General features: G+C 41.4%; 2 protein-coding genes across 8 annotated transcripts in view; one reads left to right on the top strand and one right to left on the bottom strand.

Moving 5' to 3' along the window:
* Window positions 1-10,377: 10,377 nt before the first annotated feature.
* On the bottom strand, window positions 10,378-13,291 carry FBXO48 (F-box protein 48). Its single transcript, XM_009686930.2, has 2 exons — window positions 12,986-13,291; window positions 10,378-11,412 (listed from the first exon to the last, which is right to left on the bottom strand). The coding sequence occupies exons 1-2, from the start codon at window positions 13,289-13,291 to the stop codon at window positions 11,251-11,253; spliced, it is 468 nt and encodes a 155-aa protein (XP_009685225.1). The 3' UTR covers window positions 10,378-11,250.
* Window positions 13,292-13,973: 682 nt separating this feature from the next.
* APLF (aprataxin and PNKP like factor) overlaps window positions 13,974-23,042 on the top strand; it is a 36,586-nt gene continuing 27,517 nt past the window's right edge. For 2 of the 7 annotated variants that reach the window (XM_068940750.1, XM_068940756.1), the window contains exons 1-4: window positions 13,974-14,137; window positions 17,917-17,988; window positions 20,182-20,345; window positions 21,742-21,892. In XM_068940750.1, coding sequence (XP_068796851.1) covers window positions 14,045-14,137; window positions 17,917-17,988; window positions 20,182-20,345; window positions 21,742-21,892 — 480 coding nt within the window. In that variant the 5' untranslated portion in view covers window positions 13,974-14,044. The remainder of the gene's footprint in view (window positions 14,138-17,916; window positions 17,989-20,181; window positions 20,346-21,741; window positions 21,893-23,042) is intronic. The other 5 variants (XM_068940752.1, XM_068940751.1, XM_068940754.1 and 2 more) reach the window with 5 other exon arrangements.

The following is a 23,042-nucleotide window of genomic DNA, read 5'->3' on the forward strand; positions in this document are numbered from 1 at the left end:
AAAGGGGGGAAGCAACTGCCAGTTTTTTAGTAAAACTAATTATTTGTCTCTGTCTTTGACCTTGTCATTTTTCCCTGGACCCAGTCGGGGTACAGCTATCCACATATGAATAGTATTTTATCTGGTAGGTGATGGGAGTCAGTATATTTGTGGAGAAGCTCTGTTGCTTGTACCAGATTATATGAGTATGATCTCTAACCTCATAGATGGTTCTTTTGAAGGTCTATCACAAGGGTTTGTAGGTATCTCTCTGCTTCCTGGCTGAAAGAGGATGAATGGAAGTGTATGTCTGCTGCCACCTTACCCACATTTCCTGCCATAAATACTCTTACTCAGCTTGAGACTGGTACTGGAAGTGACTCCAAACTACTCTGCCTTTCAGTCAGGATATCACACATTTTGCAGCATCAACAGAGTAATTTCATATTATTTCTAGCTCCCGATTCCAAGGTGAATATGATCTGGTCTATTTTCAGAACAGGACTGACAAGAAAAACATGAATTTCTGCAGGGCCCAGCCTTTCTCTTTTTAGGATGAGGGACCATACTGAAGAGTAGACCTCTCTCTCTGATAAGCTCTTCAGGAGGGATGAATTGAGGACCAGTGTTACTATAGGGTTTTTTGAAACTCACTCTCCTTTTTCTGTGCATTTATATCTAAAAAGGTGTCTAAATGCCACCAGCGGTCCGCCCTTAAGAATCATGCGTGAGACACTGGAATTGAGTCGGGAAAGTCATTCAGAAGAAAGCAACTGGAGTTGAGGCAGGGTGATGAGGGCTACCGTAGTAGACCTCTATCTATGACAAAACAGAGGGCTAGTTTTACTTCAGTACACTACCAACTTCAGTACAGATACCAAATATATTTTGACCGAGGGAAACAGAACTACAAGGGTACTATAGATTCTGAAGCCAGTCTAGTTGTTCAGCAAGTACGCAAGAGAAGTGTCATGTATACTGAATACTAGAACAAAAGAAGAGATAGTAGGCATGGTACAAAGAACTATTGAGATAGAAAAATAGAAGTGCAGACCCTTGTATACCATGCTTCTTCCATTTGTTTTCAACCTCTTACTGTTTAAATCACACTTTTCCTACACACCCAGCAAACACCAAATCAATATTGGTTCCTTTTTCACTTCCAACATGACTTAATCTTTTGTCTTAGACTAAGGGACAGTAAATGAAAACACTGAGGATGAGAACTATATTTATACCTTACAATTATTGTATGTTATCATCTACTATAAAGATCCTCTTACATCCCTATTTTACTAGCCACATCTTAAATTCAGCAGTTTTCTCTCCCCCAAAATACTGACAGTGTACTTACTACTGTCAGATTTTCAGGAATGTTTATTAACCATGCAGTCATAAAAATGCACATGCACAGGATTTGAAACAAAATGAAATAAAGCAAACCACACCCACACACTCACAAAAACAAAATGAAATAAAGCAAACCACACGCACACACTCACAAAAACAAAATGAAATAAAGCAAACCACACGCACACACACTCACTCACTCACTCACTCACTCACTCACTCACTCACTCACTCACTCACTCACTCACTCACTCACTGAAAAACCCACGAGGAGTGCCACAGCCTAACAAGCTATCACCCACAGGTTTTACTTGCTGTAATCCATTAAGCCTCTCAGGTGGAAGTGGTTCTGTCTTAATGTGTTTCTAGCACAAAAGCATTTAGCTCCCCCTCTGCTGGGGGGCCCTTTCTGAGGGGTAAGACTAATAGTATTTTTCTTGTTGCTAGATGTTGTTGTTTTTGTGGGGTTTTTTTGCAACACTTTGTCTTTTCAAAGATTAATTTACAGAAAGTGCTAAAGGCCTACTGTAAATGTTTTCTAATAGCATGCCAACTCTTTGTTGAGGCGTTTCTAATCAAAATTTCTTCATATGATTTGAAAAGGAAGAGGGGGAAAAAGTAGTTAAGGCTTTTGAGGTATGATCTGGTTTGTTCTGTCAAATCTTTTCCTAGATAAAATTTGTATTTGTACTTGTACCTTTGATATTGTAGGTAATGCTTTCATGTGGTAGTACTGCTTCTGATTTTGTTTTAAAAAATCCTTTAATAAAATGTCAAACAATTCCCCCCTCCCCCCCCCCCAATCCTTTCTCAAACACCTTAGAAGCTTTTAGAGGTTGTTTTAAACCTAACTGACTTGCTTCACAGGGGTCTGAGTAAGCTCTTTGTGATGTGCCTCTATTTGTTCTGAGTTTCAGGCTTGAATAGCACCAAAACTAAGAACCCTGAAAACTCCCCTTAGAAATTTTTTTTGGTGTTGGCCAGAAGTATTTTAGTAGCTTAGTAGTTTTGTTTGTTTTTTTGCTTTAAACTTGTTCCTTTTGAAACCATAGGACAATGTAAGAGTGAACTTCAAAATTTCACTGGCATACAGGGCTTTAACAACAGTCAGCGTGAACTTCAGAGCGTAAAAAGGACTTACAACTGGGCTCCTAACTTCTCTCTCTTGTACAGCTTTCTGCCTGGCTAGCAGGGGTGCATGTGCTCTAGTCCTTTCTTCTTGTAAGCCACCTGCCTTCAAGGCGTGTTTTGGGTCTGATAGCTCTGACTGCCTGAGAAAACTGTGTGCCATGCAATAAATGGCCAAAAGTTCTTCAGCCTACCTACTCAAATTGTTTCTAAGTAAATGTGCTATACTACTGTCCTAGAGTAAATAGAAGCTGAATATACATTCCCCTACATGTTAATAGCATGCCACAATATACAAAGTGGTTCTTCTCAAAAGCCAGGATAAAATAAAGTGCAAGGCTGTTTGCATGGCCTCTGTTTGGAATGGCTGTTTGAGATTATACAAGTAAGGTATAGCTTTTTTTTTTTAAATATATCTAGCCTGTATGCTGAGCAGTATTCAATGGAAAGGGTGTCATGTGTTTGCCTTTTGATGTCAGGACATAGGGTGGAGAACACAGCCATGCTACTTGTGGACCAGTGTTGATGGTGAATGAGAAGTGTCTCTCCTGTTTTCTGCTCTCTGCTATGCCTCCCAGGAGCATGGTTCCCGAGCATCTATCTCAAAACGCAGTTACAATTCTTTCTGTTTTACTGGCGTAACACTGAAGAGCAAGAGGACGACTTGAAAAGCACATGGTCGTGGCAGGACTGGAGTTCTGAACTACCAAACGCTAGTGCTTCTCCAGGTGATTTTGCTTGCCTAAAGCTTGTGGCTTGACCGTTCAAAGCAAGTCTCATGGTATTGTGAAACCTCTATAATGCTCCTACCTGGCTTCAGTAATTGCTAGACTGGCGTCTGAAAAAGAAGTGTCTTTGGTCAAGTCTGTAGAAGTGTTGGTCGGTAAATACGGAATAGCCTCAGCATGAGAACCAGACTTAGTTGTCCTGGTAGATTTGTGAAATGACTGTGGAAGGGAGTCAGCATGCAGCTGTCTGTATTTGTCAGTTTTTTTTTGGTGATAGGTGATAATGTAATAGAAGTCTGATTCTGATGCATGAGAAACAATTTGAACATGATTACTACAGTGCCTTTTGAAATTACACTTCATTTTAGGAATTGCTTTACCTTTGAAAACAATGGATGGATTATCTGAAAGCTGAGCGAACAAACCTCCTTGAAAATCTTTGACTGAAAACAGGGGTTTTCTTGTGTATTTTCTTACGAGGCTTCTTAAAATAGAACTCCTGGCTTGCCCTTAAAATAACTCCCCCCCCCCCCATGCACCCCCGGATTAGAACATAAAATGTCCTGATCTGCATTTAGAAGCAGAATTGTGTCTTTCCAGTCTTTGTTTCTGGTTCTTGCAGACTTCTAATTTTCTTTTGCAGCCTCCTGCCCCTCCCCTTCTTTTTTTTTTTTTTTCTCCTTTCAGGTTGGTTGAAGGAGGGGAGTAAAACTGTGTGAAAGCCAAGTAAAATCCCACTTCTCATACTTCAGCTGACTTCCATTTTAACTGTAATGGGTGCTGCCTGTCTCTACTACGTGATGGTGAAAGAGGACAATAACAAAACCCACAAGCATGCACAAGTTATTTTTGAATAATACAAATAGTTGTTTTTCTCAGTTATTTGATAGTGCTGTGTCAATTTTCTGATTAATAAAAGGAAATATTTCACCATATTGGTGTATCAGTGGCAAAATAAGGTTGTGGGCTGTGGTCTTATTTTTCCTTAGTGTTTTCACTTAAAGGCAGGCTCTTTTTCCAGTTGCATCTTTTGTTTCCCCTGTCTCCTCTCTTCCTCTCCCTCCCTTCTTCTTAGAGCTATTTTGACCAATGTTTTCTAATCTGAACCCGCCAGAAGGGCTAAGAAAGCTTGTGGCTATAGTTTTTTAAGCATCCTGTAGTGAAACTCAGATGCCTGAACATAACAGTCTAGTGGCATTTTTAGATCTCTTACAACATACCACCTGGCCTTTAGTCACCGCTCCAGAACAGCAAAAGTTTCCTCTGACGTTCTTATAGCGCTGTGCTGCGTACGGATGTTCTGGAGACTTCCCAGGCATTTAGTGCCACTACGGTCTCCCTGTTTAAGCATTTGAATAGGATCCAGAACTATCTCCAAGTCCTTATGTTGATAACATAGTTGTATGTTGGAATGACTTTAAAGAGCAGTATAATTTAGTGACAAAACTGTCTACTAGATAGTGATGTTCAGAAATAAAGGTATATTTTTAAAAAGCTATCTAGTTCAGTCAACCACAGTAGATGAAACCTGTGGCATGTTTCTATTGGTTAGACTGTCAAATGGCTATGTTAGTATCTTCTTGCAAAACCTAGTCATTCAGATTTCCTACTTAAACTTTACAGTACTCTTGTTTTCTAGCATTATGAGGGAAAAAATACTGGAAGCTATTTAAAATATTCCCTCAAATGAACAGAGTTCTTGTAAGGCTATCCTCATAAATCATTTAATCACTGTAAGATAATGCTGCTGCAAGAAAATATATTTGCCTTTTTCTGCTTTTCTGTTAGGGTTAAAGGCTCAAAGTGAGTGGTTTGCTTGTTTGAAGCTTTCAGTTTGTTTCCAGCTATACCTTTGAAGTTGAATCCTTAAGTAAGTAGTTGATGGCATCTTGCGGTATTTTGCATTTGGTATTCTGATAGCATTGAGATGGCCGCAACAGTATTTAGCGCCATGGCTAATATATTATTACACAACCTATAGAGTGTCCCATGGCACCTGGAGAAGTCTTTGTGTGAACTTCGCTAATTACATGTCTAGCATCTCTGCAACAAAATGGCCTGTACAGTAGGGTCCCCTGTCCTGGGCAAAGTGTTTCTGCTTTGGCTGTTATGATTTTTAAAGATAATACATTAAAACCAGTGCATTGGAGTTCTAATAATATTTTTAAATATGGAACAAAAAAAAGTTAAGTTTTGCACCTGATTTGCATGCTGTTGCAGGCCTCCCCTTGCCTCAGTGTGTAAACCCAAAGTTGCTGAAGACTGGCAGCAGTGATGAACAAGATGGTTCTGAGAGGACTGCAAATAACTGCCTTAAGAAATATCCTGGTATATAGAACAGTCACTTCAGTTCTTGTCTTGGTAGGTCCCCTGGGACCTCCAAGTTTTGCTCTCCCTCTGCCCCTGCAACCCACAGTTGTGGCTTGGGTTTGGTTTACCAAAATAGTAGCAGTGGGGCTAGCTATTAACACTGAGGCCTGAAAAAGTACCAGTTCTTAGCATGGTGCTCGTACTCAAAGCTGTGAGTCAGCAGTGGCTTCTAAATGTGGTGAGTGTTTTCTTCCTTGGTTTTTGGAACAGACTTTTCTGAAAGACCTATAGGCTGAAAAGTAACCTCAAAATGTCAAGGCGTCCTCAGGAGTCTGAAATACCTCTCTCTAACTTCATTGAAGAGCCATAGCTCAGGACTGGAGTCAGCTGCCTCTGATCCATGAGAGCTGACAGAAGTGTAACAAGGGCATACTAATGGGTGGAATTGCAAAATAACTACTGTCTTCACTTGGGAAAACTGTATTGTTTGGGAACGTCCAGAGGTGACTGGGAAACAGACATGAAATGTTATTGCCTGCTTGTTAGGAAGAGCATTTCTCTTGTTTAAATTCTCTTTAAAATTTGAATGATCTAATGAAGAAAAATGTGTGATGATGAACAGCACTGTGCTTTCCTTTTCATTTAGTCTGACTCTTAATGCCAATGGCTTTAAGCGACATCCTGCATCATGATGAAATAAGCCACACTGACAGCTCCTCCCTCCAGAAATGGAGCACTGCAGTAGTAAGTAGTCACATAGGAGGTTTGAAAACCACAGGTGTTTTGGAAATGCAGAAATAAAATACATATCTCTGGGGACCTCAGGCTGAGCTTCAGTGCTGAGCATTTTGATGTCAAGCTGTGTGCAGCAGCTTGGGACATTTTTGGGCAGCTGAGAAACTTAGAGACTTTCTCTTCATTGCAGAAGCTTGAGTGATTTGAGCAAATGTCATAGTTGGTGCATGGGGTGGGAGAAAGGCAGCCTATTCGCTGAGCACCATACAAGCTTCACATAGTCTCTCAAAAGGCTCCTTTTTCAATGTGTGGCTAGCAGGGTGCCAGGGTGCCTGGGTGATGGGTGCCTGAGCCATCTTTCTGCAGCTGCAAACTATTATGAGTAGCAGGGTCAAAATGGCATGTGACTATCTAGGGGCAGTAGGTGGGGTATACTGAAGTAAAACTTTCCACTTCCTCAAAAAGTTTTCGGTAACAGAGCTTCATACTGAAGCAAAAAAGGGACCTTCAACTCGCCATCTAGGTGTGAGGATAAGTGATGCGGGTCCTAAAATAGTAGGTGGGTTTTACATATGTGACATTAGTTTCTGAAGATGCTAGCTGGGGAAAGATACTGAAGCCTTACTGCCAGTTTGGGCACTGGTATGTTCTTTCTATTGCTGGCCCTTCAGCATTTTTCTTGCAGCTGGAAGGGGAAGAGACAGGCCAAAACCAGCTGGTGGTGTAGAAAGTACTGCTATTTGGAGATGTGGAAGCTGCTGGGGTGTCATGAGGCTGCTGGAAGCCTGAACGTCTTCCATGGGAAGAGAGTGCGTTCAGCCTGTGGCAGAACTGAAAGACTGAGTAGGTGGTCTTTTGTTTTGTTTTGTTTTTTTTTTTCTCCCCCTTCCTTCTTGCCAAAACTGATGAAGTGAAATCTCCAGAGGGAATTAAAACCCTGAAAGGAGGGGCTGGGGAGGGGGGGAGAATGCTTTATTTTCATGATAACTTGTATTTAAATGTTTTTCTTTCAAAAATAGATTTTTTTTTTTAAATAAAAAATGTCAACCGTTCCTACTTCAGGTTTAAAGACCTAGGCCTTGTCTAATTGCATAGCTGAGTGTTTAACCTCTAGTGTGAATAAAGATGAGTATGAATGATCTGGACAGAGTTATAGAGGCATGGCAGGGACTAGTAATCTCTTAAGCCCATGGAAGAATGGGGAGAAGATGTAGCAAAGTGTACACTGAAATAAGCCTGCCTCAGGGCTTGAGCAAAATAGTTTTTACGTAGAAAAATTAAGTCCTGAGACAAATATACAAAACTTTACAGCTGATGTGTAGGAAAGGGGCAAAAAGAGGTAATTAAATAGCTGAGAATTAAGAAGATGGGAGGTAATTGGAGGAAACTGGCTGAAGAGAAAGATGAGGGACTAGACTCATTACTATGTGCTTCTGCTGTCTTATGTTTGATAAATTGGGTGCTCGGGTGATGGTAGTATTTTCTTCATTAATTTATATGCAACTTTTTTTTTAATCTCTGGCTCTCTTAAAGTTAGGCTAAAAGATATTGTGAGCAAAGAGTGAGGCAGCATCCTCGGTGGAAAAACAGTATATATTTTTAATTGGGGATAACTAGATTAGGTATGCTGCTCTAAAACTATAAAGGAAGCAGTGTTAGCAATTCACTGACCTTTGCACTACACCCACTATACTTAGCAATAAGCCACAACTGGGGGAAGAGTTATTGCACAAGCTTTAGTGAACGGTGAGTATTGCTTCCATTATGGTTAACGTAGTAGTCATCCCACAAGAATAGCATCATTATTTTTGGCTGTAAAGAGAGAGGTTATTCATCTTTAAAAGCTAGTGCAATGGGGTACTGATCCTAGGACTCTTATTTTATAGATAAACAATGTATTGTAAAAGTATAAAAGAAATGCTATCCAATTATCATGTCATACAATGCTGTTGACAAGAAAGCTGTCTCAATTTATAGCTACTTATGATGTAGAAAGTATATTGCTACCAATGAACCCCAAACCCTATTTTAATGCAGAAAAATGTAGGAAGTTGAGGGAAATGGATAGGTTTTAGTAAAATCTGAATACTCCAGACTAGGAGGGGTATCAAAATACTGCTCTTGGAACCATTTTATTTCCAACCAATTTCCAACTTCACCTGGATATTCTGTCTTTCCTTGTAGATATTGGCAGCTTGAAGTAAACAGTGTGAGAGCCCAGCTGCTTACAAGGGGTGGGGGGGAATGGTTTAGCTAAATATTAAGCAATGGCTAAACAGCTGTGAGAAAATAAAAGCACTTAAGCTGGCTGTGAGTTTAAACTGCTGATTTGTTTAAATACCACTACCACCAACCAAAAAACCGTGCTGGGACTTAGCCAAGAATTTCCAGGGCAAAACTGCTCTACTGCTCCATCTAGTGGTGTTAGACCCCATTAAAAGGGGCTGAACCTCCTTTTACAGTAAGCCCTACATCCAATAGGGGCCTGCTCTAGTGGCATTGAATCTAATGTTCACAATGGGGCAATTATGCTTCGCTAGAAAGTGTTTTGCCAAAGTCCACAGAAGCTAATTTAAAATCAGTTCATATTAACTGAGATTCATAAGCATGACTAAGTCTTTCAAAATTGGTCACAGATCAGTGACTGAATTCTGCAGGCAGTGAAATACATAAAGCAATAGCCATCTTCCCATTTTGCAGTTACCGTTTCTCTTTAGTGCAAAGTGTATGTTGGGAAAGGTGGCATTCAAACTAAATTGTAACAAATTGGTTTTCTAGTCTTTTGTTATGTTGACTAATGTGATGAGGTTATCACTAAGCATGTGGAGGACAAGAAGGGGATCAGGAGTAGTCAGCATGGATTCACCCAAGGGGAAATCGTGCTTGACCAATCTGACGGCCTTCTCTGCTGGAATGACTGGCTGGGTAGCTGAGGGCAGAGCAGTGGATGTTGTCTCCCTGGAGTTCCGCAAGGCTTTTGACACCGTCTCCCATCACATCCTCCTAGGTAAGCTCAGGAAGTGTGGGTTGGATGAGTGGACGGCGGGGTGGCTTGAGAACGGGCTGGATGGCCGAGCTCCGAGGGTTGTGGTGAGTGGCGCAGAGTCTAGTTGGAGGCCTGTAGCTCGCGGTGTCCCCCAGGGGTCAGTCCTGGCTCCAGTCTTGTTCAGTGTAGTCTTCGATGACCTGGATGAAGGGGCAGAGCACACCCTCAGCAAGCTTGCTGATGATACTAAACTGGGGGGAGTGGCTGGCACCCCAGGAGACTGTGCTGCCATTCAGAGGGACCTGGTCAGGCTGGAGAGTTGGGCGGAGAGGAGCCTCCTGAAGCTCCACAAAGGCAAGTGCAGGGTCCTGCACCTAGGCAGGAATAACCCCATGCAGCAGTACAGGCTGGCGGGGGCTGAGCTGTTGGAAAGCAGCTCTGGAGAGAAGGACCTGGGAGTCGTGGTGGACAACGAGTTAACCACGAGGCAGCAATGTGGCCTTGTGGCCAAGAAGGCCAATGATATCTTGGGGTGCCTGAGGAAGTGTTGCCAGCAGGTCAAGGGAGGTGATCCTGCCCCTCTGCTCAGCCCTGGTGAGGCCTCACCTGGAGTACTGTGTCCAATTCTGGGCTCCCCAGTACAAGAGAGACACGGCACTACTGGAGAGAGTCCAGTGGAGGGCTACAAAGATGAGGAGGGGACTGGAGCATCTCTCCTCTGAAGAAAGGCTGCGAGAGCCAGGCCTGTTGAGCCTGGAGAAGAAGACTGAGAGGCGATCTCATCGATGTGTCCAAGTATCTGAAGGGAAGGTGTCGAGAGGATGTGGCCAGGCTCTTCTCCGTGGTGCCCAGCGACAGGACAAGAGGCAAGGGGCCTAAACTGAACCACAGGAAGTTCCGTCTGAAGCTGAGGAAAAACTTCTTGACTGTGAGGGTGACAGAGCCCTGGCACAGGTTGCCCAGAGAGGCTGTGGAGCCTCCTTCCCTGGAGATATTCAGAACCTGCCTGGACGTGATCCTGGGAAACATGCTCTAGAGGACCCTGCTTGAGCAGGGAGGTTGGACTAGATGATCTCCAGAGGTCCCTTCCAACTTCAACCATTTCTCTGATAGGGGTCTACCTCTCACTACCAGCATTTCTAAAAGTCTGTGTTTTTTAAAAAAAAAAAAAAAAAAAAAAAGGCTATAAAGTAGGTCTGTGAAATGGGAGATTATTAACATAAAAAAACCTGGTTTTGTCTCTGTGCTTAAACCATATGAGACTTTGTGTATTTTTGTAGTCAGGATATCTTTGTTATGTTTCATGTGTTTAAAATTTTGTTTTATTCCCTGCTCAGCTACCTAGTTATGCAAATGACAAACATGCATGGCTAATAGCAGAGACTCCCTGTTCTGTGGCTGCTTCAGTCCTGTCCACTGCCCTGCTCTTAATCCAGATATCCCACAGCCTGCAGAGTCAAAGCAATAGAAACGTGGTGCTGATGAACATTAGCTCTTCAATGGGCACAGGTTTAGAATGGACCCTTTTGAAGGCTCTATCACTTCAGACAAAGCTGGCTATTCCTGAGGTGGCTGTCCAGTCTTTTTTCTTTTCTTTTTTTTTCCTTTATGGTGTATGGATTTCTTCTTTCCCTATCTTTATCTTGTGGACTCTCATTAACGTGCTGCTGATATAACACATTTTAAGTCAAACAGTTTGTTTTTTTTTTAAAGTTGTCTTCTCAAAAAAAGTGCAAATGGAAAGTATAATCCACATAAACATCTGTTTAACAATACAGATCATTAAATTTACAATATAAGATTACAATATTTAGTTTTAGGTACAATATTTAGTTTTAGGTTTTTTGCAAAATGAATTTTGCAAAAAAATCAGTCAATTTGATAAAGTGCAAACAAAGTCACGTAAATACATCTTTTCTCTGAGAAGCTTTCATCATGTTTGCAAAAACTAATTTAAATAGTAAAATATTTACAGTTTGGCAGTCTGAGTGGTTGACGCTGGTTCCTGCAACTTAAGAACCTTAAATTGGTTTCTCATCTCTCTAGTTCTGCTTCCAGAATTTCTCCCCAAGTGTCAACATCCATTGGATACATGCTTTTCTCTGGCAAGCTGCTGCGTGAATGAATGTTACTATATTTCCCGCTCAGCCATTCTTGCTTCACTTTGCTTTTCCAATAGTTTCTCAGTAATGTGATCTGATGGAAAAACAGACAGCTAAAGTTCTGAAAATAAATGGATTTAAGTTGCATTCAAGACAAATAGGTTTTGCACTGGAAACTTGGAGAACTGAAGAGTAATGCCAGAAAAGGGATTTGGAATGTGGGTATCTATATCCTAAGACCATAAAGGTATACCACTGACAAGGAGTAGCCCTTGGTCTATTTCCATCGGGATTTTTTGCTCTAAGATAGGTTGAGAATCACTGCTTGCCTCAATTCTTAGAGGGTAAAGATGATGAGGAAATGAAAACCCCAAACAGGAATTCATCTTTCTCTATACTTTTTAAAAGAAATGCCTTTTGCTTTCTCTTCCCATTGTAATTGAGTGCGTTTGTGCATGTGTGGTTTTTAAAATATATATATATATATATAGGGCCTTTAACTCTCTTGTGTGTGCTCATAATGCAGGCTGGTTGAATTCTTCTATTCAGCCAACCTTTTAGCACAAGAATATGCTGACCTGGTGTATTTACTGCTTCTACTTCAAATCCCTCTTCAAAATAGAGAACCAGGGCAAGGAGCTTTGGAAACTGGTGTACAAGAGAAGGAAAACCCTTAAATTGGATAATACTCTCAAATCCTAGAGGAGTGATGCTGTTGCTTGCTTTGGAGGAGGGCAACCACTGCCTGCTCAAGGCTTTGCCTCACACCAGAACACTTCTGAAAGGTGAGAGTCCAGGAGAAGTGTGTGGGTGGGGTTTTTTTGTTTGTTTTATTTTTTGCTTCTCCCTCTCCTGCCCTGCTTTGAGATGCACTGACTAAAATGAGGTGGAGATCTTCCCCTTGCTAGTTCAAAGGAGTGTCTGAACCTGCTTCTTTCCTCATCTACTTCAGTTTGCAGGCTGGACTCAACAGTGTCAGTGAACTTGCTGAACCTTCCAGCATGCTCAGCTGCTCCTTGTTCAGTGCAGCTGCAACTGGGACTGTTGAGAGGAGGGGGAGAGGGCGGAGTTCCAAACCAGCTGCTCTCAGTTCTTGTAGCATCTTCTGTTTTCTCTTCCCCATCCCAAATTCCTACCTCTGCATGCATGTGGCTCAACATAAGCTGAGGCAAAGCTATCTCACATAAACTCCAGGAACTCATCTTCCCCAAGCAGAATTATTCCAATTAAATACTACTAGAGAACATAGACAGACTAGTGGAGGGGTATGTTGTTTTCTCTCCCCTGCCTCGATGTTAGGATGTGGGCTTTCTTTGATATTAGGGCTATTCAGTCTTTCTGATGGGATCATAAGAACCCAGTTTTGAGGCTGCACTGGCCAGTTCGGCTGCTCTCCTGGGCTGGATGCCTTTGATAGCTTGAGGACTAAACAGAACTTGTTAGGCAAGCCAAACATGGTTTTAGGTAGGCAACAGAACAGCCTTACACTTATTTCTTTGCATATTTAAGCAGATTTCCAGTTGTTCGATTTCTCTGCTGAACCACACTGATTATAGTGGTTCTCCAAACACTAGTCATTAATCTTGAACAGATTTTTTTCTATCTATATCTGTTATTAATCCTAGAAACTATTTAGTTGCCAGCACTGTTGTTCACCTTAAATTTACCTTCCATGAATATCCATTTTGCCGATCGTAATCAATCTCTCGTTGACAGACAGCTCTTACAGTTAAGCAGTGATTTTTCCACAAAGAGTCATTATTCTCAATAGCATGATTCCAGCTCTTGCATGTCATTGCTGCATTACACAGGCTCTGAATGTCAAGTTCATTGAAGATTTGAAAGCAGACTTCTGGAGGCAAAACTGCTACAAAGTCATCTCTACTTTCTCTTTTTTTCTTGTCAGGAGGAAGAACTGCTGGTTCCTCATAAGAAGCAAATGACTGTTTGTTCCTCTTGGGTGTTTTCTGCATAACTGCGAGTTCTCGTTAAATCACGTCAGTAAGCCTGAACGAGGAAAGCATTACAGAGCAATTAATGAGCACTCCACGAGCTGCCTAAATCAGTATTGTCTTGGTGCCATAACACTGTGGACGAGCACTGGAGCGGCAGCGAGCCCTTTCCCCCTTTCCCTCGGGCTGTCTCTCGTTGCCCTGCTGGTGTCCCCGCTGCCACCGCAAGCGACCGGGCGGGCAGGCGCCAAGCCGGATGCGAGAGCGAGCGCCGTGCGTGCGGTACCGCAGCCCGGCTCCGGCGGCAGCCCCGGGCCATGCCGGTGACGGCAGCTGGCTCCCACGCGCCGCGGCTAACGGCGGCCGGCCGGCTGTTGGGGGCATGCGCGCCCCCTCCCCCCGCTGCGTACCTGGCCGCACGCCGCGGCTTTCCGTTTGTTTTTAAATGCCTCCGCCATGAGCGCCGCGTGCTGTTGTCGTGCCAGGCCTGGCTTCGTCGGGCGCTGTGCGCATGCGTGGACTGGCAGTCGGGGGGACGGCGGAGAGGGGAGGTGCGGGGCATGCTGGGACTCGTAGTCTGCCCTGGAGCAAAGGAGACGGCGGCGGGGGGCGGCGGCGGCGCTGGAAGACTACAGTCTCCGGGCAGCTGTGGCGGAGGGGGCGGGGCTCAGGGGGATTTACAGCGGCGGTGCCCGTCAGTTAGAAGTGAGTGTGCGTACGGGGGGGCGTGGCGTCGCGTCGCGTCGCGTCGCGTCGACGGCGGCAAGGAGAGCCATGGCGGGGGTGCGGTTAGCCCCGGCGGACGGGGGCTGCCCCGTGGCCCTGCCGCCCGGGGAGACTGTGCTGGGAAGAGGTCCCCTACTGGGAGTAAGTGCGGGGCGGCCGGCCGCGCCGGGCCGAGGGGGCGACGCAGCGCGGCGCTGCGTTGCGCGCGGGCTGGGGGCCGAAACGCCACCAGCGGCCCGAGGCGCGGCTGGAGGGGGCCGGGCCGTCCCGGCGTCCGCCCTGCTTCGCTCCGTCTTTCCGTGGGTCCGAGTCCTGGCGTGGGGCTGGCGCCACGAAGCCTCCGGGCTGGGGGGTGGAAGGGCGTGTAAGGGGGAGCAGCCTTGAAGGGACTTGAACTAAAACAACAACTGGCTGCAATGACGACTGAGTCGCAGTCGTCGTCTCCTCGGAAATATTGCTCCCTGGCTGCTGGAAAATGGAGAAAACCAACGGTGGGAGAGCAGTGCACAGAGGGTGTTGCTGGTGCCCCTGGCAAGGGCTGAGCAGCCCCAGCGATGGGACTTTTGCCCCCCTTGGTCTTTTTCTTGTGGTTTCTGTTGTTTCATGCATCACAAGAAACTATGATTATTCTCAAATAAGGAGGTGGAAATTTTTGCCTTTAAAAAGTCAAGTTGTCAGCACTGGGTCTGACAGCAACGAGATCTTCCCTTGCTTATTTATGTGGCTATCTGTTACCAAAGGGCCAAACCAAAGTCCTCTTCCTCTATTTTTTTAGCTATTTCATTTGTTTTTATATGCAAAAAAATCATGTAGCTCCTGACTACTGTTGCGGGATGCTGCTGAGGCCTCTTCTTTTCATTGATGTTCTCCAGAGACTTCTAGGCTAGGGGCCTGGAAAACCTGCTGGTAGGTCCAGTCATCCATCCCCTGAAGAGCCCTTCTGGGACATGCAAATGAGTTGGCAAGGAGGTCAGAGAGTAGGGATCACTTTAAGTGTTTTACTAAGGAAGCAAAAATAGGGACAGTCAAATAATTTTTTTTCTCACACTTTATCTGGAAAGGCAATGAAACAATGATAAAGTCAGTTACTTCTGCAGTCCTACTTGAATGTCTAGGGGCTTCTGGCAAGTAGGTATGCAATAAATCTGTAGAATAGTGGGATTTGGCAAGTTCAGATAAAACACTGTAAATAGGTGTCACACAAAAAACTAAAAAAATAAAACAAATGAGATTCTGAGGTTTTTGCATGCTTTTCTCTAGTGCTGTCATATTGGTTTCTGCTTAGCTGCTGTTTGAAAACCTGATTTGAACAAAGTGAGTAAAATGAAAACAATTCCCCTTATTCCTTGTGTCTACTACAATATCCTGATAATGCAGGAGTAAGAGTGTCTTTGCTTTCAGCCTTTCCTTACTTCTGCAATTGCTGTTATGTCAGTGATGTTATGGTTGTTAATTCAGAGGAGATTTCTACTCTATCGAATCTTTTTAATTAAAATTCTTTTATATCTGTTGCTATTCATAGCTTTTTCCACACAGAAGTATAAAACTGACTTACTGTTTCACTGCTGTTTGTACATTTCTTTCCTACTCTTTGGAACATGAGTGTGACTAATGTCTGCCTGCAGTCTTGCTGTGCCTTGTATCTTTGCCAAGCCACAAGAACAATATCCTTGCACCCTGTATTATACAGACTTACTAATTCTATATATTCTTAATGGCACACAAAAAGGAGCAGACATTGCAGATTTTTGGTATGTAGCTTACATTCTCTGCTTTTTGCCTCCAGGCAGAAATGAAAGCTCTAGAGAAAGCTCTAGAGGAAGCAGGCATCCTCAGATGCGGATTCTGGATCTTATGGGACAGTTTACTTTGTGGCAGAAATACAGTGCCTGTTGCCATGCACATCAGCTGTCCCCTTAAGACTGTAAAATATCAATATAACGACAGTACGGTCTTTAATGATCGTTTCTGGAGTGTGTTGACTCTTAGTTAGGAGTAGTGGGGGATTAGCAATTTGTCAGAATGTTCTGTTGTGATCTTCCTCTTGAAAATGTGACTGTTAGCTGCTCTGTAGATGTGCTCTGCTGAGTGCTCCTATTTGTCACAATAGCAGAATTTTGGGTACTTTTATTTCATTGATTCTGAAGCAGACTTCTTCCTGCCCTGGACAGAGTATTTTGATACTAATAGTGATGTTGACATCCCTTAGCACGTACCCTTGACTACTTAAAGCTTGTACATCTAAAGTTTATATAAAACAATGGATCAAAGGCTCTAAGAGCAGAAAATGCATCAGTAGATGCAGTGCACGTGTTTCTATGCTGCCTAAGCTGTCAGTTCTGTAATAAAAAACAGTTCTCTCTTGAGATTGTAGTTTGCTTTTTGTAGCTTTCTTGATGATATGTTTGTTTGTTTGTTTTTTAAGTAAATCTGTGGTAAAAGTAGTGGTAGTGCTTTTGAGTTGGTAGTTTTAGATGAGTATTATAAGTGTAAGCTTTCTGGAAGCAGAGAATAATAAATACGTAAATTGTAATTGAGATTGTAGTTCATTCTTCTCAGATTTGAAGAACCAAGAGATAAATTCTTGTTGATGGCTAACACCTCAAAAACAAGCTTCTAAAATTATTTAACTTTAAAGATCAGGCTAAATTTTTAGGTGGCATAAATAAGTACAGCTACAGGGAGTTCAAGGTGGAGCTGTAGGATCTAAATGGTAAAATGATTTCTGTATGTCATGATCACTATGGTAATTACTATAAAGTTACAGAATACTAAGGTGTCAGCAGTTGATCATAGATGCTTTTTTGCCTTTATCCACTTGAATGACTTATTTGCCTGTGGTTGAAAACTACTTGTTAGAAGTTGTAGTCTGAGTAGTGCTCTCAAATTTTTCGAAACTCATTACGTTTATTTATTTGAGTTTTAAAGGTCCTTTTTCAAATTTGAGTGATAACTTCTTTAGAAATGCCTTTGATTTTTGGTTTGAAGAAAAAAACCTTCCAAACAAGCAGCCCCACAGAACCCTCTTGTATCCTTTTGTAGCGGTTCTGTTTTGTCATTTGTGCCTATTGACTCAAAGCAGCAAGTTAAAGTTTAAATTCTGGAAAGTGCTGTTCTTCCAAATGCATGACAAAATGGAAAGAAAATTATTAAGGTGTTTTAACGATGAGTTTAGGGGGGCACAAACTGGACCCGTAGACACCTACTCAATACTCCCTTGTCTTTGTACACTGACAGCTCCATCACAGGTAACAAAATGTGGAGGGGGCGAATACAGAACCTCTTGAGAAGCACCTGAAAGGATCTGCTTGGGAAGTGGCATGAGGCAGAGCTTCTTGTGCTTCTCTTGGTGATTAAGTGAAAGGTACTTTAAGCCTGTGCCTTTTGTGTAATGCAAAAAGCTGCCAAAGGGAGTCCAAAGACTCTTAAATGAATAGAACAGTAAGGAGGCTTCTTTTTCTTAACCCTTTGTGTTAGTGAATTGACTGGTGTAAGGACAAAGTATTCAAGAAGAAAAAGGCAATTTCAGTGTGCTCTTAGGGTGAAAAAGCAGCTCAGAGCTGGCTCACCTGAGCTGAAACTGTCAAAGCAATTTCAAATAAATGGTCTCACCTCAGAGCTGCAGACTTGTAGTCTTTTGGTGAGAATTTGCTAAGAACTGCTGAACTAATTAGGTAGCTGATTATGAAAACTGTATCTTAATATTATTGCCTAACTTTCAGTACAGAATCAAATTTTGGAAAGTTACTTTGATTTCATTGCTGCTTTAAAACAGTCTGGAGCAACATAATGCCTGAAACACATCCTGTTAAAATTATGCTCAGTTACATCTGGTAACTTGCAAGATTTGATGTGAAAGGAAGCTATATTGACTTTGAGGCAATATGGTTTTCACATCAGTTATTCTGCCTTCCTTCCAGATTACAGATAAGCGAGTATCCAGAAAACATGCCATATTGGAAGTAGAGGGTGGCCAGGTTCGCATCAAACCGGTAACTTAAATCTCATTTTGATTAAGTCTATAAAGCCAGACTGTAAATGCCATAGTCACTTTCAGATATTCATGTGCTTCATCTGAGAGTAGCATCCAGTTCTCCTTTGTCTCTTTCTGTAATCCTTATTGTCTTGTTACAGTGTCTCTTTTGTCTTCAGATAATATATATTAACTTTTTCATGCATAGCAGTGGGGGAGTTAAAGAAAAATAAAATATTATGGAGGCTTTATTACTTTATTTGTTGTCCTGTCTACCCTTTTGAGACAGGGATCTGTTCTCTACAGTGATCTTCCCCCCCCCCCCTTTAGAAAAAAAAAAAATCTCTGAATTTACAGCCTTTACTTTTCAAATAGAGAATACATTCTGCTGTTTACAAATAAATTCAGCTGTTGTTAGAGGGATGTTTTAAACTTAACCAGATATTTGTCTTTTTTTTTTTTTTTTGAAACGTTAGTACAGTAACCGACTCTTCAAATCTTTATATAGTTGCAGTAGATTCAAATCTTACACATAGGCTATACAGGCTATTCATTTATGATTGTAGCTGTTTTCTGTTTATACAGAAAGGTGACTATTCAGTCCACCAGTACTGGGAGTGGTGAGTGGAGATGCTCTGTCACCACAGGCCTGTCATTTTTGCTCTGATCTGTGGTTCTCAGATTTGATTCTCACTTTTTGCGAAGATTTTGTAGTGTAAGAGTTGTATGCAAATAGCAGTTTGTATCCTAGTGCTCTAATCCTGCTGTTAACCTCGTAAACCTCAGCTGTGATCCTCCTCTCTCAGGTCTGGAAACCTGTGAGGAGCTTAGTTATTTGTATTCCAGGTAAATTGGATGCCAGATTCCCAGGCTGGGATGATGGCAAGTTGTACAGATCTGTCTGAGCACTTGCTGTTACTCTGTTCAATTTCAAGGTCAAACAAGTTAGCATTGCATCTGCTTTCTGTAACAAAGCAGTTCTCTTGGCCAGAAAAAATGAAGGCAAGTTTCTGTTTTACCAAATGACTAATAAGATTTTTCCAATGTGCTTAATTTCATGTAATGGGAGTAATTGTAATTTTCTCAGTGACGCTCTGTGAAATGTACAGTAAATAGATAAATTTTTGTGAACTGAGTACCTAATATATATGAAAGTCTTCATAATATTTGTCTGAAAGCTTTCTTTGTGGAAAATGCCTTTCTTTGCGGAAAATCAGTAAATCCATTTTTTTCTTTTTTTTCTTTTCTTCTTTTTTTTAGGGTTTTTTGTTTTTTCTTTGGATGGTGACCTAAATGTGTTAATTCATGTACTTTAAGGTGTCCTCTGCGAGAGCTGTCAGAGTACGCTTGTTTACTGTAGTATCACTCAGCCTGGAAGGGATTTGGTAGTTCATTTGGTCCAGCCCCTTGCCCAGAGCAGGGTCACACTGAATTCACATCAGGGTCCTTAGGGCTTTTTCCAGCCCGGTCTTGAAAACTTCCAAGGATGGCAATTTCACAGCCTCTCTGGTCAAGTTGTCTCAGCGCTTACTTACCCTCACAGTGAAAATTTTGTTCTTTTTATCTTGTCAGAATTTCCTGTTTCTATTTGTAAGTACTGTCTCTCGTTCTCCTGCAATGCTCCTCAGCAAAGAACCTGCTTCTTTCTTCTCGATAACCTCCTTGTAGGTACTGGAAGACTGCTATAGGACCCTCTCAGCCTTCTTTTCTCCAGGCTGAACAAGCTCAGTCCTCTCATCTGCTTCTCACAGAGCATGTTCTCCAGCTCTCAGCTGTCTTAGTGGCCTTCTGCTAGGCTTGCTCAGGTTTATGAAATACAAGTCTAATTGGAGTCAGAGGAATTCTGAACTTTGTAATGCGTTGCTCACACCAACAGCTGCACAAAAGTAATGGTGAAGACACCAGTTTGCCTTTAGTTTAATTTTGCTAATTTTTTTGAGGATCAGTTTATATATAAACACATTTTTATAAATTAATTATAGGTATTTAAAAAATTAGCTTAGCTGTTTGAACTAGTTAGTGACATCTAGTATAGCTGTCTGCTTTTGTCTGTAACATTTCAAGGTTGCGGCGTTGCTATGGAGTTATTAATATGGCATAACTGCTTTGCTGCGTATGACAGAAAGGGGGAGGGAGTGTTAACTAAACATATGGTGTATATACATACATTACTTATATAAAAATTATTCCAGCTGTTCTTTCCGTCTTGCAGATTCATGTGAATCCATGCTTTTATCAATCCTCTGAGAATGGCCATCTTCTACCACTGGAGGCACATGAATGGCACGTGTTGAAATTTGGTGATAGCTTTTCCCTGTTGGTGGACAAATACATTTTCAAGGTCCTTTCTGCTCATCCTGTGGAGAGCACAGTAAGGTATCAACACTTGTGAGAAATAATACTATTTTCACTGTTGACTTGTTCCACCTTTTTCTGAGGTGTAGTGAGTCTTGAATGGAAATAAATCAATGTGCCTGCTTGCAATTAAGAAGTATCATGCTCAGTTAAGCATGAATAGTGATGCCCAGAAAGCATGCAGTGTAGGATATGCGTATGACAAGTGGTCTGAGTTTTGGAGATGGGACCAGGATTTGTTTATGGTGTTCCCCTATTTGCCTATGGATTTAAATGCTACTGTGTTAGTTTAGCACCCTGTCCTTGGAAAACCTGGTAACATTACATGAAAACGTTCAATAGTGAAAACAATAGTGCTTGATATTATTTTACATTAGATTACTTTTGCTGATAGTCACTATATTTCTACGCATTTAGTATTATGCTTTATTTGTGTAATCAAGATAGTCCTCATTTTCTGTTATGTCAGTTTCAAATGATATTAATTGCTTTCCTGGATGAAGGAAGAAGTCTTAAGTACCCTTGCCAGAGCCAAGTGACTCACACGGTCATCCACATATCCCACGTTATATGATTCATTGTTCGATTCTGCAATAACTGAAAGTGGTATATTCCTTGACATTTCACCTTTGTGTTTATCTTTCATGAATAATTTCTAACATTTGTAGAGAAAAGAGAAATAGTGCCAGAAGTAGAAGCCTTTTTCTTATTTCAAAATTTGTCAGATGTGTTTGGTTTATATACTCCGATGTCCACATTTTGATTTTTTTTTTTTTTTCAAAACCAAAACAGATAATGTCTTTCAATAAAGGAGACGTTTAATTTTAGGGTAAAAGAGTTTGCTGTATGCTAATCTATGACAAATGTCATAAATGCAGTGTGAAAATTATGTCAAAGATGAACACAAGTGATTAGGTCTAGTGAATCAAGTATCTTTTTCGAATTAGAAGGTCAAAATGAGAAGTATGTCCCTATAATTTGCACACAAATTTCTATGCTATTTCTTATATATGTGTCTGTGTATAAAAAATTATATTTAGGAAGGCACTAGTATTATAAAAAACAGAAAAACTGGTTTCCAGTGAAGCAAATTCTAAGCTGTAATTTCAGCTTTCTCAAAGTTTATCATGGCAATGACTATTATAGCTTATGTACTTAAAAACAAACAAAGAAAAAACCATAAAGCACACTACATTGGGGGTTAGCAATGATTGGAAATTTTTTTGGTTCAAAGTCCTTTCAATCACAGATAGAAAGGGAGATATATTTATTTCTTCAAGTTTATTTAATAGTATGCTGCATTCAGTTTACAAGTGTATTAATGGCAAAATTTCAGAAGTACTTTGTGCTTGAGTAAAAAATACATGTTTATATTCATGATGTGTTTGAGTAGATAAAAACTCTTTTGCTTTGTCAGAAAAAGTCAGGAGGCTGATGCAGAAGAAGCACCAAGCATTCACCCTATTAAAATGTCTTGTAGTCCATCTTTAATAGAACCGGCATGTTCCAGTTCTGAGATACAGGGAACCACAAAAATAAGAAAAAACGAGACTACTTCTAGACATTTGGTGAGTGCTTAATCGTTTCATTAAATATTAATATTTAATGAGCATGGGTTGAAAGTTAAGTAAAGGTGTTGTATATTCTAAACCTTTCTTTTTTTCCTGAGAGGCAAGCTCTGAAAAAAGCAAAGTTGTTTGCTCAAAATATCGTATTTGTATTGATTTGGATTGTGTTTTATACAAGTCTATACATATATTTCTATTGTGTACTTATGTTTATTATTATTATGGTAACTTGTTCTCGGGAATATGTGAAAATTGCTGTTGTTACATGAATATGTAGATATTCAAAACCCGTCTGGATGTGATCCTGGGCAATATGCTCTAGGTGACCCTGCTGGAGCAGGGAGGTTGGACTAGATGATCTCCAGAGGCCCCTTCCAACCTAAACGATTCTGTGATTCTGTGAATATTTTGAGCTTACAGTACTGTAGATGAGTTCAGCACTGCAAAACAACATCCAGTTCTGGTCTCTGGTGTGTATCAGGAGCTGCCCCATAAGTATCTGTGAGGGCCTGGAGGAATGAGTGACTCTTCTTTCAGCCAGCCTAAAAGCCTCTGACATTTCTACTTGGAGACATTGCAGCTAACCTATAGATGCCTTGTGCTGGCTTTCAGTAATATCTGTTTGTAGTGTACTAGCAACCTATTTCTTTTAAATCGTACAGCTGTGATAGAGTTGTGTTGTCAAGACCCATAAGAATAAATAACAGATAAATAGATCAGTTTAATAAAACAGATAGATAACCCTCCTGTTTTGCCCTGGGAGCCAGCAGAACAGAGTTTTCAAAGTAAGTGGTTTTTGTTCTCTTACTCTTGCTGAGTAAAATAGCCATTTTTCAGGCGGTCTAGATAACTAGTATTTGTAGCCAGTGGGATTTTTCTTTAATCTTCTGTTGTGTTTCCAGCAATATAGGGCTAGAAGGGACACGCTGGACAGCATGATTGCACTGTAGATATTGACTAAATGCAGTAAGCAAAATCTGAGCCTTTACCGTAGGTGAGATCTTTACCACTTAATAAATAGAGATTCAAACGTACAGTATTGCTCCCTGTAAATAAGCATGTACTAGACATGAGTTTGGTTTATTCAGTTTATTTTTCCAGACAAGATTTAGAGTATGGTTTCTTAACAGAGGAATTGAAAGAATGCTGG

This window comes from Struthio camelus, chromosome 3, assembly GCF_040807025.1.
Source record: "Struthio camelus isolate bStrCam1 chromosome 3, bStrCam1.hap1, whole genome shotgun sequence".
In the NCBI taxonomy this organism is placed as follows: domain Eukaryota; kingdom Metazoa; phylum Chordata; class Aves; order Struthioniformes; family Struthionidae; genus Struthio; species Struthio camelus.

Excerpts from the sequence above, each read along its gene's own strand:
- FBXO48 (XM_009686930.2), bottom strand. The coding sequence starts at position 13,291 with ATGCAGAAAACACCCAAGAGGAACAAACAGTCATTTGCTTCTTATGAG. Across the intron at positions 11,413-12,985 it reads AAAATGGATATTCATGGAAG|ATCACATTACTGAGAAACTA; the intron begins GTAAATTTAAGG and ends TTTTTCCATCAG.